At 59.1% G+C, this 12615-nt stretch overlaps 2 protein-coding genes across 5 annotated transcripts; one reads left to right on the top strand and one right to left on the bottom strand.

Moving 5' to 3' along the window:
• The first annotated feature begins 5 nt into the window (after nt 1-5).
• Nucleotides 6-6592, top strand: LRWD1 (leucine rich repeats and WD repeat domain containing 1). Of its 2 annotated transcripts, XM_081297320.1 has the most exons (15): nt 6-229; nt 723-957; nt 1040-1156; nt 1500-1640; nt 1864-1968; nt 2569-2691; nt 2766-2880; nt 3257-3366; nt 3502-3709; nt 4208-4280; nt 4368-4508; nt 5615-5706; nt 5873-6028; nt 6109-6221; nt 6344-6592. In XM_081297320.1, exons 1-15 carry the CDS (start codon nt 150-152, stop codon nt 6482-6484), a joined length of 1950 nt encoding a protein of 649 aa, XP_081153446.1. In that variant the 5' UTR covers nt 6-149; the 3' UTR covers nt 6485-6592. The 2 variants fall into 2 exon arrangements, with proteins under 2 accessions (XP_081153446.1, XP_081153447.1); XM_081297321.1 differs by lacking the exon at nt 1864-1968.
• Nucleotides 6593-6782: 190 nt separating this feature from the next.
• POLR2J (RNA polymerase II subunit J) lies at nt 6783-10778 on the bottom strand. 3 transcript variants are annotated; one of them, XM_081297341.1, is made up of 4 exons: nt 10622-10778; nt 9101-9190; nt 7689-7875; nt 6783-7013 (listed from the first exon to the last, which is right to left on the bottom strand). In XM_081297341.1, exons 1-4 carry the CDS (start codon nt 10672-10674, stop codon nt 6978-6980), a joined length of 366 nt encoding a protein of 121 aa, XP_081153467.1. In that variant the 5' UTR covers nt 10675-10778; the 3' UTR covers nt 6783-6977. The 3 variants fall into 3 exon arrangements, with proteins under 3 accessions (XP_081153467.1, XP_081153466.1, XP_081153468.1); XM_081297340.1 differs by having other exon boundaries at nt 7693-7875; XM_081297342.1 differs by having other exon boundaries at nt 7701-7875.
• Nucleotides 10779-12615: the final 1837 nt, after the last annotated feature.

Here is a 12615-nt window from a genome sequence, read left to right as displayed (position 1 = left end):
CTTCCTTCCGGTGGTCGCTGTCCCGGGACTTGCGCGGCGCCACCTCCTGGGCTCGGCAACGGCGAACAGGAGCTCCTGACGGCGGGCATCCCGGGCTCCGCCGGACTCCAGGAGACCGAGGGGGCCAGCGCGGGCCGCGCCCGCTCGCCATGGGCCCCCTCACGGCGCGGCTGCTCATGCAACGCGGGCGACCCAAGAGCGACCGGTTGGGGAAGATCCGGAGCCTGGAGTAAGAGCCGGTCGGGGGAGGCTGTGTCCGCGTGTGCGGGGGTCCCGCAGCCCCCCGGGTCGCCCTGGTCGCTCGGGGGCGGGAAGAAAGGCCAGGGCCCCTCCCCTCCCGCTGCCTGTCTCCGTTATCGCCCCCTCGCCCTGGCGGAGTCTCATCACGCGCCAAACGTCCTAAGAGGCGCGCGGGACCTTTGCTGCCCTGCGTGTGTACCAGGTGGGCCCGAGTGGCTCTACCCATGCAGAGGGCAGAAGGAGAGTGTTGCGCCACCCGCTGAGATGTTTAGAGAAAAGCACAGAGGAGCTCCCAGAGGATCAGGAAAAGCGTCCCGAGGACGACAGCAGCCCCGGGTTCTAAAGTAGCTATAAGGTTTTTTAAAATTTCCGTGCATGCACAAGAAATATCAGTGAAACCCTTTCTGCGGCGGCCTGGGCACTTGGGTGTGGGTTGGGAGGCCTGCTGTTCCCTGAGCAGCCTTCCCTCTGCCCCCACGCAGCCTGTCACGGCTGAACCTGCTCTCTGAGCACCTGGACCCGAAGCTCCTGAGCCGCCTGAAGCAACTGCAGGAACTTGACCTCTCCTACAACCTACTGGAGGCCCTGCCGCCCAACCTGGGCCTGCCGCACTTGCGCATCCTCCGCTGTGCCAACAACCAGCTGGGGGATGTCACTGCCTTAAGCCAGTTCCCGCAGCTGGAGGAGCTTAGCCTGGAGGGCAACCCCTTCCTGACAGTAAGTGGGGTCTCCCACCAGTCCCGTGCCCCTGTGTCGGGACTCCATGGTGTTCAGACTCCACTATTCCTTCATCTCTTAGGTCAATGACAACCTCAAAGTCTCCTTTCTCCTGCCCAAGCTACGCAAGGTCAATGGCAAGGATGCGTCCTCCACTTGCGCTCAGATGGAGAATCTGAACCGGGAACTGACGAACAGGGTAAAGGCAGGGAGAAGTTTATCTAGGAGTGCTTGGGAGCAGTGGGGGGCATTGAGGGAGTGACAGAAGAGGACACTGAGCTGGGTTTTAGGGGCTCCTCGCCTGGATCGCTTGGCATGTTACTCTGTGCCTGGCTGCAGCTCTGCTTCTGTCTTTGGAGGTCCTGCCCAGCAGGTGTGCAGGCGGGGCACAGGGAGGCTGGGACCAACTGGGCCAAGCAGGTTTGGGCCAGTCTTCCTTGCTTTGTGCTAGTGCCTTTAAGAGGCTCCCGGTAGGGGGTAGAGTAACGACTCCTGTGATATGGTGGGAGGGGCTGGGCTTGGATTTGGTTCCTCCCTACTAGGTCACAGCTCACTGGGAGAAGTTCATGGCTGCACTGGGCCCTGGAAAGGAGACCAAGAAAGCCCAGGCTGACTTCGTGAAGTCCGCCGTCAGGGACGTGTCCTATGGCCCGGACTCTCTCCGCGAGTTCACCCAGTGGCGAGTATGTACTCACCCCATGGTGCCAGGGGTCAGTTTCCCTGGCTCTCACTGCCTTGGAGGTGTCTGTCCTTGAGTGGCTGGTGACTGTGGGGAGTGGGGTGGGTCAGGGACAGCAGCTGCAGAGGCCCTTTCCCAGAGGCCCAGCTCCCTTTGACCTGGTGTCTGGTGAAGGGCTTGGGGCATCAGGACCGTGCCCAGCTTCCTGAAGGCCTGGCCCTGCCCAGGTTCGGATGATCTCTGAGGAATTGGTAGCCTCCGGTGGGACCCAGGTGCATGAGGCAGACGTCCCAAAGAGGCCCCAGGAAACTACAGCTACCTACAAGCCCAGGGTGAGTGTGACTCCATGGGGCTCCTGGGGCCAAGGACCTGCCTTGACCCTCAGTCCCTGGGAAAGCTACTGGAAATCAAGAGGGCCCTCACAGGAGCCCAGGAGACTCCTGCCTATGCCCAAGCTGTCAGAGAGCTTTCTGTCACTGTGACAAAGTGCCTGAGATAATCAGCTTGCAAGGAGGAAAGGTTTATTTTGGCTCACAGTTTCTTCAATCCATAGTCACTTGGTCTCATTACTTGGGGTCTGTGGCAGCACGGTACATTATGGCTGGCACATGTGGTAGAGGAACCCTGATCACGTCATGATGGTCAGAAGGCAGGGAGGAAGGGACCAGGGGGCTGATGTCCCCTTCAGAGGCATGCCACCAGTGACCTGACTGCCTTCCACTGGGCCCCACCTCCCAGTGGTGTCACGAGCAGTGACTGTGACGGGATTGTGGGTGACCAATTGAACACCCAAACCATAACACTGAGCAGACTCCTCCGCGACCTGAAGCAGCCCTTGCCTCCTGTGCCCTCAAGAGCACCCAGTCTGCCTGTGGTCGGGAGGAAGAAAGCCCCAGGCAGGTGTACCTGTGGTCACCAGGCCCCCTCCACAGGCCAGGCTGGTGTCTTTGAAACGGCCAGATGATGTCCCACTCAACCTTCCTTCCACCAAGCGGGCTTGTAACTCCCCATCAGCCCAGATGGAGGGCGGCCCCTCAGGCCCCGACAGCAGCCAGGTGAGGAGCCAAGTCCAGGGGTGACGTGTTGGGGGAGCAGGAGCGGGTAGCCATGACGCCTTGTGTCCCCACAGCCTGACCTGCAGCTGGAGCCCCTGCACTTCCTGCAGTGCCACAGCAGGAACAACAGCCCTCAGGACCTGAAGACCCAGCTGTGGGCCTGTGCCTTCGAGCCAGCCTGGGAGGAGGGTGCGTCTTGGGAGAGGGAGGAGGGCCACCAGAGCAGAACCACACCATGCGCACTCCCAGGAGGGCCATTGGGGGGGGGGGGGCATCCCTGGATAGAGGGGGCAATCAGGAAAGACAGGGCACAGTGGTGCATACCTGTAATCCCCCTGGAGGCTGAGGCAGGAGGATGGCAAGTTCAAAGCCAGCCTCTGTGATTGAGCAAGACCCTGTCTCAAATAAAAAGGGTTGGGGATACAGCTCAGTGGTAAAGTACCCCTGGGTTTAATCCCCAGTGCCACCAAAAAAAAAAAAAAAAATTGTTCTATAGGTCGGGAAGAGGGAGCTTCAGGGAGGGGCTTACGGCAAAAGTTTTCACTCAGATGACCCCTTGAAACAGGGCACTCCGGGGCCACCTCCCAGACGGTGGCCACGTGTGGCGGTGAGGCGGTTTGCGTGATAGACTGCCAGACGGGCATCGTGCTCCACAAGTACAAGGCGCCTGGCGAGGTGAGTGCCAAGGCTGCCGGGCCAAGTGTGGGGTTCTCAGTCCTCCCGACCTTGTCCTCACGCAGGCCCCCAGGCCTGGCGCTACGGCATGTTCACACTGTAACTGCTCAGTGATCGCTTCCCTGCCTCCTCCAGGAGTTCTTCTCGGTGGCCTGGACAGCCCTGACAGTGGTCACACAGGCAGGCCACAAGAAGTGCTGGAGTGTGCTGGCGGCCGCAGGCCTGCGCGGCCTGGTCCGGCTGCTACACGTGCGGGCAGGTTTCTGCTGCGGGGTCATCCGGGCCCACAAGAAGGCCATCGCCACCCTCTGCTTCAGTCCCATCCATGAGACCCACCTGTTCAGTAAGACCCTCTCCCCTGACCCAGGGCTTCCCCACATCCCAGTCCTGCTGCCCTGATGGCCTCATGTGTCCCCTCCCTGGGATGGTAGGGAGTTGGTGGCTGCTGGGTGCCCTGGGCCTTGAGTTCAGCTGTGGCGCTGACATGGCTTCATGGTTAACTGACTGGGCTCTGGATCCGATCTTATGCCAACCTGCTCTGTGGCCTTGGAGTTTCCTGGAAACCTGGGCCCCTGCTCTGTCAGTGACCTGGGTGGGCACTGCTGGCCCTCAGGGTGAACCCAGCAGAGGTGGTAAAGGAGTGGCGGGAGACAACTGCGGTGCTGGGCACACTGAGCTCAGCAGGACGGTGGGACAGTGGCCCAAGCCCCATTTCCTAGCCACAGTCCCACTCCCTCCTCTGAAGGGCTGACCTGGGGACCCTGGTCTCAGCCTGGGACGCAGCCTGCAGGAGGGCACAGGGCCTCTCAGGGCTGCTCTCCCCTTCCCATTCCCTCCTCAGCGGCCTCCTATGACAAGCGGATCATCCTCTGGGACATTGGGGTGCCCAACCGTGACTATGAGTTCCAGGCCAGGTGAGCCTGCAGGTGGCCTGGGGAGGGAGCAGTGGCCAGCAGGTCACACAGGGCTCCGGACTCATGCTGCCCCTCACCTGCTGGCAGCCAGCTGCTCACACTGGACTCCACCTCCATCCCGCTGCGCCTCTGCCCCGTCGCCCCCTGCCCGGATGCCTACCTGCTGGCCGGCTGCGAGGGGGGCTGCTGCTGCTGGGACGTGCGGCTGGACCAGCCCCAAAAGAGGAGGTGAGGCCCGGCAGGGATGCCTGGAAACCCAGGCCCTGGGACTGCATGCCCAGCATGCCCCTGCCCTTGGCAGCCTTAGAGACGTCGGGGCCGCTCCTCACCATACTGTGACCAACTGATTTGAGCCCAGTTCTGGTGCTCAGCAGTGTGACCTTCTTATTAGCGTAATGTCCTTGTCCATAGAAAGGAGATAAGGACTTGAACCCCAGGGTTAGTTCAGGGCAGGGAGGTGGCGCATCAGTGTCAACTGGAAAGCCCCTGGGACAGTGCACAGCACGGGTTCCTACCGTGGGACACAGCCTTGCAGGGAGATGGGCCTCACAGAGGGTGGCCAGTGACAGCCCCACAAAGGGTGGTGTCTGCTCCAAAAGAAGAATAATTGGGAGGGGATGTCCTCACGGGGTCGGCCAGGGCACTCTGCCAAGGAGACAAGTGGCAGGCAGCCTACAAGGGCCAGGCAGGGGAGAGGAGGTTGCCTGGAGGGACGGCGTGCGCAGAGGGCCAGTGGAGGCCGAGGCAAAGGGTGTGGCATGTCCAACTAGGTGCTAGTGGTATCTGTGGGCTCTACTGCTCCCATCCAGCTCCCCCTGCACACCTGGAGTAGCACTGGCTACCTCTCGCTTCCTCATGCCACGTCTGCCTGTCCCATATGCTCAGGTGTGTTGGTGCCTTCTTGTCCCCTCTGCCGCAGCTCAGGCCTGTCCCTAGTTAGGTGCTTTTTGGCTGGCCTCTGTAGGACTGGGCAGGCACACAGTGACCCCACTCATGTGAGCCACTCCCCTGTCCTCGGGGTCAGAGCAGCTCCACCCCAGGTCCTGGCATATGGCCCGGGACACCTGCCCAGCTTGGCACCTGGGCCCAGAGGCCCAGCCACACAGCCCACCCATCCTACCCCTTGTGCCTCTGGGCGCCCACTCCCTGTGGCCTGGGGCACCAGAAGCTGGCCCCCTTCAGAGTGACGCTGAGCCTCTCGATGGCCAAGAGTGCAATTTGGGGCTGCATCTCCCAGCCTCCCCCAGGCCAGGGCCCAGGTGGCTGGCTGACCAGGGCAGACAGGCGGCTCTGCATGCCAGGGCCAGCCACCGCCACCGTCTGCCGTCCCGCAGGGTGTGCGAGGTGGAGTTCGTCTTCTCTGTGGGCTCCCAGGCACCCGGGCGGAGAGTGGATGGGCTGGCATTTGTGAATGAGGATGTCGTGGGTGAGTGAGCCCAGGCAGGACAGCCTGGCCTCTGGGACCCATATGGGTGGGTCACTTATCCTTGGGCTGGGCTCAGGTCCAAGGGCTTCTGAGGCATCCCACTTGGGGAGTGGTAGAGCGGCCAGGGGCAGCCTGGGCACAGGTCTCCATTCTGCCTTCACTACAGCCTCCAAGGGGAGTGGTCTGGGCACCATCTGCCTGTGGAGCTGGAGCCAGACATGGGCGGGCCGAGGCAGCCAGTCCCCGGTGGCTGTGGTGGTGCTGGCCCAGCTGCAGTGGTCATCCACGGAGCTGGCCTACTTCTCGCTCAGCGCCTGCCCTGGTGAGTCCCCCCGCCCCAACCCTTGCTTCTTGGAGCCCTGCCCCCACTGACTCTCACCTGAGGCCCCTCTGTCCTGGCAGAGAAGGGGGTCGTCCTCTGCGGAGATGAGGAGGGCAGCGTGTGGATCTACGATGTGGGGCACATCCTAAAGCAGCCACCTCCACAGCTGGCAGCCCCGCAGGCCCCTATGCAGGTACCGTCCCAAGGGTGCCCTCATGGGTGCCATCCAGGCCCCGCCTCCTCCAGGCTGGGGCTGGCAGTGTGTGGGGCTGATGTGTGGAAGCAGGAACCCAGCTCTCTCTCTGGTCCCACCAGATCCTTAAATGGCCTCAGCCCTTAGCGCTTGGGCAGCCGGTGACCAAGACCATGGTGAACACTGTGGTGGCCAACAGTGCCTTGACCTACCTCACGGCTCTGACTGACTCCAACATCATAGCTGTCTGGAGGAGATGCTAGCCGGGCAGGCTCCCGGGACGCAGCACACCAGGGATGTGGCTTAACTTATTTAGCTCGGGGCTGGAGGGGGGCGTTTTGATAGTGTCTTTATTAAATTCTCGATTTCCACATGGCGCCTTGAGCACTGTTTGCAGTGACGCAGACCCAGCAGCTGGGCTTCCAAGACAGGTTCATGGATGTGCGCACGTTTTCCCAGCCTGCTTCTGCTCTGGGCCAGTCCACTCAGCAGTGGCCCGAGTGTCCAGAACAGGTTGTCTGCCAGACTACCTGCTGTGAAGTCACCTCTACTACATCTGGGTCCTTGAATGTCATACTTTATTAGGAAGCTAAAACAATCTATGTACAGGACACCTCAGTGTCAGGGAAGAGGTCACGAGGAAGCTGCCAGGAGCCACAGCTGGGCCTGGCCACGGTCCTCTGCGATGCCTACAGAGGAGGGTACAGTGGAGGCGGGAGCTGGGCTTGCAGGAGGAGCAGGTGTCTTCTGACCCTCCTATTCAATCCCCTCTTGCTTGTCCTTGATGGCCACCTGGGGAAAAGGAAGAAAGCAGCCCCTCAGCTGGACTGGCCAGGCTGCCAGAAACAGGTCTAGCAACCTGCACAGGGTCCACCAAGGAACTCAGGCCATGGCCCTTCTCCCCAGCACAGCCCAGGCTGTACTGCACACAGGAGGAGGGGGAGAGGCAGCACCCCCAACCCTCCGGGGAGCTGGACAGCCAGCAGCAGGATGAGGCCTCAGGCCACCCTGCCTACAGCTCTGTGGCACACATGCTGCCACTGCTGGGCCCAATGGCCACACACCCTGCAGAGATAAGGGGGACCTCACATGCCGCGGCTCTTTCCCTGTCTAAACTGTCCTAGACTGTGGTGGGACAGCCCTACCTGGGATGAACTACCCCTTGGCAGCACCTGGAGGCAGACAGGCCTTAAGCACCAGCTGCCCAGCAGCAGAGGAGACACAAGAACAGCTTCCAGGAGCAGCAGGTCCCCTGGGCCCATGGGGACCACAAGAGCGCAGGAGACTGGGCACTAAGGAAAGTTCCCACCCCCCCCAGGGAGACGGCACCCCTCAGCTCCACAGCCCTGGTCAGAGCACCTGGGGAGGTGGGGAAGTCCCTGATCGCTGATGCCTCCCACCAGAAGCCTCCCAGGAAACAGCCCTGGGGCACCCTGGGTGTGGGCCAGGGAACAGCTCCACCAGCACCCGCAGCCTCACCCGGAACCGCTCTTCCAGCAGGGAGAGCTCGCTGATGAGGTCTGTGATGGCGTTGGTGAAGGCCTCCTGGGGGCTGTAGTCCGGTGTGGTCTGCACACGGATGATGATCTTGTGCTCCAAGGGGTGGGGCACTTTGTAGCCAGCAAACAGCACCTGTGGGTCCTTCAGCAGCTGTCTGAGAAACAGGAGCAGATGGCATGAGGCAGGCAGAGCCTAGGGGCCTTTGGGCCCTAGCCTGGGACTTACCAGCTTTCTAGCCACACCATTTCTTTTCCCAGAAATCTTCCAGTAAAGTAGACACTCAAGATATGCCACATGGGATCCCCAACACACATCCTGCATCCAGTAGGATTCAAGGACTCTGGCTGGGCTCTGGATTCCTGAGATTTCTGTTAAGACAGGGACCCAGCCCTGCCAGCAGAGAGACCTCCCTAAACTGAATATCCAGCCAGGTGCCAGGACACACAAACCCTGGGCCTGGTCCTAAAAGGGCCCTGGAACAGCAAACCAGTCAGCAGGGGAAGGAGTTCAGGCTCCCAGCTGCTGGTGACAGGAAGCAGTCCCTGAACACTGGCCTGCTCCACGGGGCTACAGGGCTCTGCACTGGCACCACAGAGTGTTCCTGGCCAAGCCTGAGCACAAGGGAGGCCTCTGCGCAGGGGGACACTGGGCTCACGCAGCAAGGGAGCAGCAGGCCCTGGAAAAGCTGGGTGCCCCGCTGGCTTGGCTTAGGGAAGGGGTCATCAGGAGACGGGCATCCCCATACCTTATGCACCAGGACCAGGGTCACTGCTACCCACAGCCTCCACATGCCAGACTTTGAAAAGCATACCTCCCCTGTCCCCTCTCGCCACCTACCTCAGCACTACAGTGAAGAACCCAGTCTCTACAGGGAAATGACTAGTCCCTGGGAAGAAGTGACAGTCACATGGCTGACCCCCTACCTAGCTGGAGTTTCACTGGTGTAGCCAATGTGGGGTGCCCACGGCAGGCACTGGAGACCCACACAACACCTTCACTTCCCCTTGTTCCACGGCAGTCAGTCTCTGCCTCTACATCTTGGACTATTCAGTGACCTCTGTCACTGAGGTCACTGTCACCGTAGGGGTGGGGTGGGGGGAGCTAACCCTGGCCACCTCTCAATGCTCATCAGCATGAGTAGCCCTGCTTTCCTGCGGCTGGCTGCCTGCGCTCTCATCAGATAAATAGATAGAGAAACAGGCCTTATGTGAGCAGATCTGGGTCAGCTCGCCCTGGGAGCAAAGCACTAGGATGGCGGCATTCGGGCAAGAGATGAGGACTTCCTGTAGTTCAGAGAGACAAAGGAATCTCAGGGGACTTGTGCTTGGCCCCAAAAGCCCCGTTAACCACCCCCTGAAGGCCCCTGTCCTGGAACTTACGATTTGATGATGTTTCCTAGCGTGTGGTCTTCTTTATTGATGGTGAACAAACAGGCATTGGGCACTTTGGTGTCCTTGTTAATGGTGATCCTAGAAAGAGGCGGAAGCAACAGTTGAGGGGCAGGAGCTCCCCAAGTCTAAACCCTGCCCTTCCAGACAGGCCAGGTCCTGCCTCCTCTGAGAGCCTTTCTCCATCTCTTCACTCCAGAGAAACTGCTCTGAGGACTGGAGGGCCCGGTGTAGAGCGCTTGCCTAGCATGTGCAAGGCCTGGGTTCCATCCCCAGCAGTACAGAAACAAAAACAAAAATCCTTCCTGACTCACGACAGTACAGCGACCCAGGACCCTCCCCCCCACCACACACACACACACACACACACACACACACACACACCCCGTGTCAGCCGAACACTGATTGCCAGGGCCCCCACGTGCTAGGGAGGGGCTGTGCCAACCCCCAGTCCCAGCTGCCCTGTCTCGCTAAGGCAGCACTCCGCAGACGAAAAACGACAGCTTTGTTTCCTGTGGGGAGCTCTTTTGTACACTGTGACCTTAAGGGCATCCCTGGCTTTTACCCACTATATATCAGCAGCAACCCCTGTGACAACCAGAAATGTTTCCAGACATTGCCAGTCTCTCCTAGGGGGACAAGATGGTCCCCAGTCAAGTCTGCCTAAAGGAAGGCTGAAGTGGCCGACAAGGGCTAAACCATGGGACCCCACACACCAGCCTCTTAAGAATGAGAAGGCTCAGGGTGCTGGTACGCACCTATAGCCCCAGCGACCAAGGAGGACTGTTAAGTCCGAGGCCGGCCTGGGAACATGGCAAGACAAAAAAATGAAGGGCTGGGGATGCAGTTCAGTAGTAGAGCGCCCCTGGTTAAACCCCTGGGACCAAAACAAGCACAAGAAGGGCTAAGGCTTCAGTCTTCAATGTGCCCAGCCCAGGGCTCAGCGATTTGCACAAATTACTTCGTGTAAGCCTAAGAGAAAATTCTATGACAAAAAATTGCAGGAAGTCCACTTGCAAGGTAAAACTGGGCCTCCAGCCAGATCAGGCCACACCGGGGGCTCCAGGAGCCAAGCCCTGGCTGGCTGACCACTGGCCTCCAACCTGCCAGCAACGGGCACTCACTGCAGGTTCCACACCGGCAATGCCACACAGCAGCTTTAGAGCCATCGCTGTGGCTGCCCCACGGAAGGTGGAGGTGGCGGGTGGGAGACGCGTCGGCTGCCAGGTCCCTAAGGAAAAGGACTTAGGAGCCAGACGCGGGGTTCGACTATAGAAGACCCCACCAATTCCTGCAAGCCCGGTGCAAGTGACTCAACTTTCCTAAGCCTCACTTCCCTCGTCTGCAAATGGGTGCACTCGCCACGGCTTCGCAGGGCTGCCTTAAGCGGGGCAAGCAAGAGCTGCTGCAAAAGCTGCTCCAGTCCCCCGCGCCGGGCCGGAGAAGCCCCAGACCCGCAGGGACCGAGGCGATGGGGGCTGCCCGCGAGCCCCGCCGGTCCTCTCCGCTTACTTCTTCTCGCCCTCGAAGAGCAAGAACGACTCGAAGGCCGGCGGGGCGTTCATCCTGGCGCGGCAGCCGGGCCCACACTCGAAGTGGCTACCACCGCCGCCGCCGCCGCCAGCGCCTTATAACGTGACCTCTTCCGGGTCACGCCGGCGCTGCCACCCCGCGTAAGTCCGGGTCACTGCCCCCTGTCGGACCGGAGGACCTCGCGCAGGCGCACGCACGCCCAAGGGAGGCCGCGAGCTCTGCGCATGCGTCAGTCCACACTGCTCACGCGTGCTCTTACAGCTGGGGGGACTGCTCTGGTTTCTACCGTGACATCTTGGTCCAGGCTAAGCGGGAATCCGAGATGGGCACCTCTGGTCTCTCCACACCCCTTCATCTCTTTGGAAACCTGTTCTGGAGGGTGACAGAATGGAGCCAATGGGGTAGGGGGCAGTTGTGGCTGCCAGTGGGGGGTGAGGAGTGCTGGTCCTAAGGAAGTATCCTAGCTAGGAGGATGTGTATAAAGAAGCCCTCTGGGGCTGGGGATGTGGCTCAGGCGGTAGCGCGCTCACCTGGCATGCGTGCGGCCCGGGTTCGATCCTCAGCACCACATACAAACAAAAGATGTTGTGTCCGCCGAAAACTAAAAAATAAATATTAAAATTCTCTTTCTAAAAAAAAAGAAAGAAAGAAGCCCTCTGTCAAAGCTCCCAGTGCAGAATGCTGCAAGACCCTTGGTAGGGTTGTCACTGGCTTCTTGTTAGCAGGGTCAGTCGGGGAAGGACTGGGGGAGGAGGCAGGTGCACACTGACTCAAGAATGCCAGGCGCTTGGTGGGGTAAGTGCGTCATCCCCTGGTTGAATGGGTTAATATTTTTGCAGACTCCCTTTAGTATAAAGGCCCTACCTGTGCTGTTTGAAGCAACAGAGGTCCCAGGTGAGCTACTGAGCCCTAACAGCTTGGCAGCAGCCCTGCAGCCTCCATGGGAATCCGGAGCTGGAACCACTACTTCCGTTTCCCACTTGAGCCCTGGAGTGACCAAATGTCACTGTGCCTGGGTGGTATCCAATCCAGGAGGCAATGAACAGGACCCTAACTCTCCAGGCCAATTGGGTGGGGCTTCTGAGAGGTGATGAAGTCAAGCCGGTAAGGGCAAGGATTCCCTGACTGGTGACCCCCACCCTCTGGGTCGCATGGTAGAGTTTGGCTGAAGATACTGAGCATTTCATCTCTCAAAATGAGGACGGTGGGGTTGTGGCTCAGCTGCAGAGCGCTCACCTAGCAGGTTCGAGGCCCTGGGTTCAATCCTCAGTGCCACATAAAAATAAATAAATTAAGGTATTGTGTCCAACTACAACTAACAAATAAATATTTTAAAAAATGCACATCTTGGGCTAAGGTTGTGGCTCAGTGGCAGAGCACTTACCTCACACATGTGAGGCACTGGGTTTGATCCTCAGCACCACTAAAAATAAACAAAATAAAGATATTGTGCTAACTAATGTGTATAACTAAAAAAATATTTTTTTAAAATATGCACAGCTTCTCAAAAATGCTCCATGAACGGCTTCATTGGGCACTTGTTTTCTGTTGCTACAGCAGATCTTTAATGCATGTTCATTCTATATTTGCTTTTTTTGTTGTTATTTTGTTTTTGGTACTGGAGATTGAACCCAGGGGCTAACCCACTCACCCCTTTTTTTCGGGGGCTACTGGGGATTGAACTCAGGGGCACTCAGCCACTGAGCCACATCCCCAGCCCTATTTTTTAAAATATTTATTTAGTTGTAGATGAACACACAGTATGTTTTTGTATTTTTATGTGGTGCTGAGGACTGAACCCAGTGCCTCACACATGCGAGGCAAGCACTTTACCAATGAGCTACAGCCTCAGCCCCCAGCCCTATTTTGTATTTTATTTAGAGACAGGGTCTCATTGAGTTGCTTAGTGCCTTGCTTTTGCTGAGGCTGACTTTGAACTCGCAATCATTCTGCCTCAGTCTCCTGAGCCACTG

Source organism: Spermophilus citellus (genome assembly GCF_964194105.1).
Source record: "Spermophilus citellus genome assembly, chromosome: 6".
NCBI lineage: Eukaryota > Metazoa > Chordata > Mammalia > Rodentia > Sciuridae > Spermophilus > Spermophilus citellus.
This window is presented reverse-complemented; position numbering and strand designations above follow the sequence as displayed.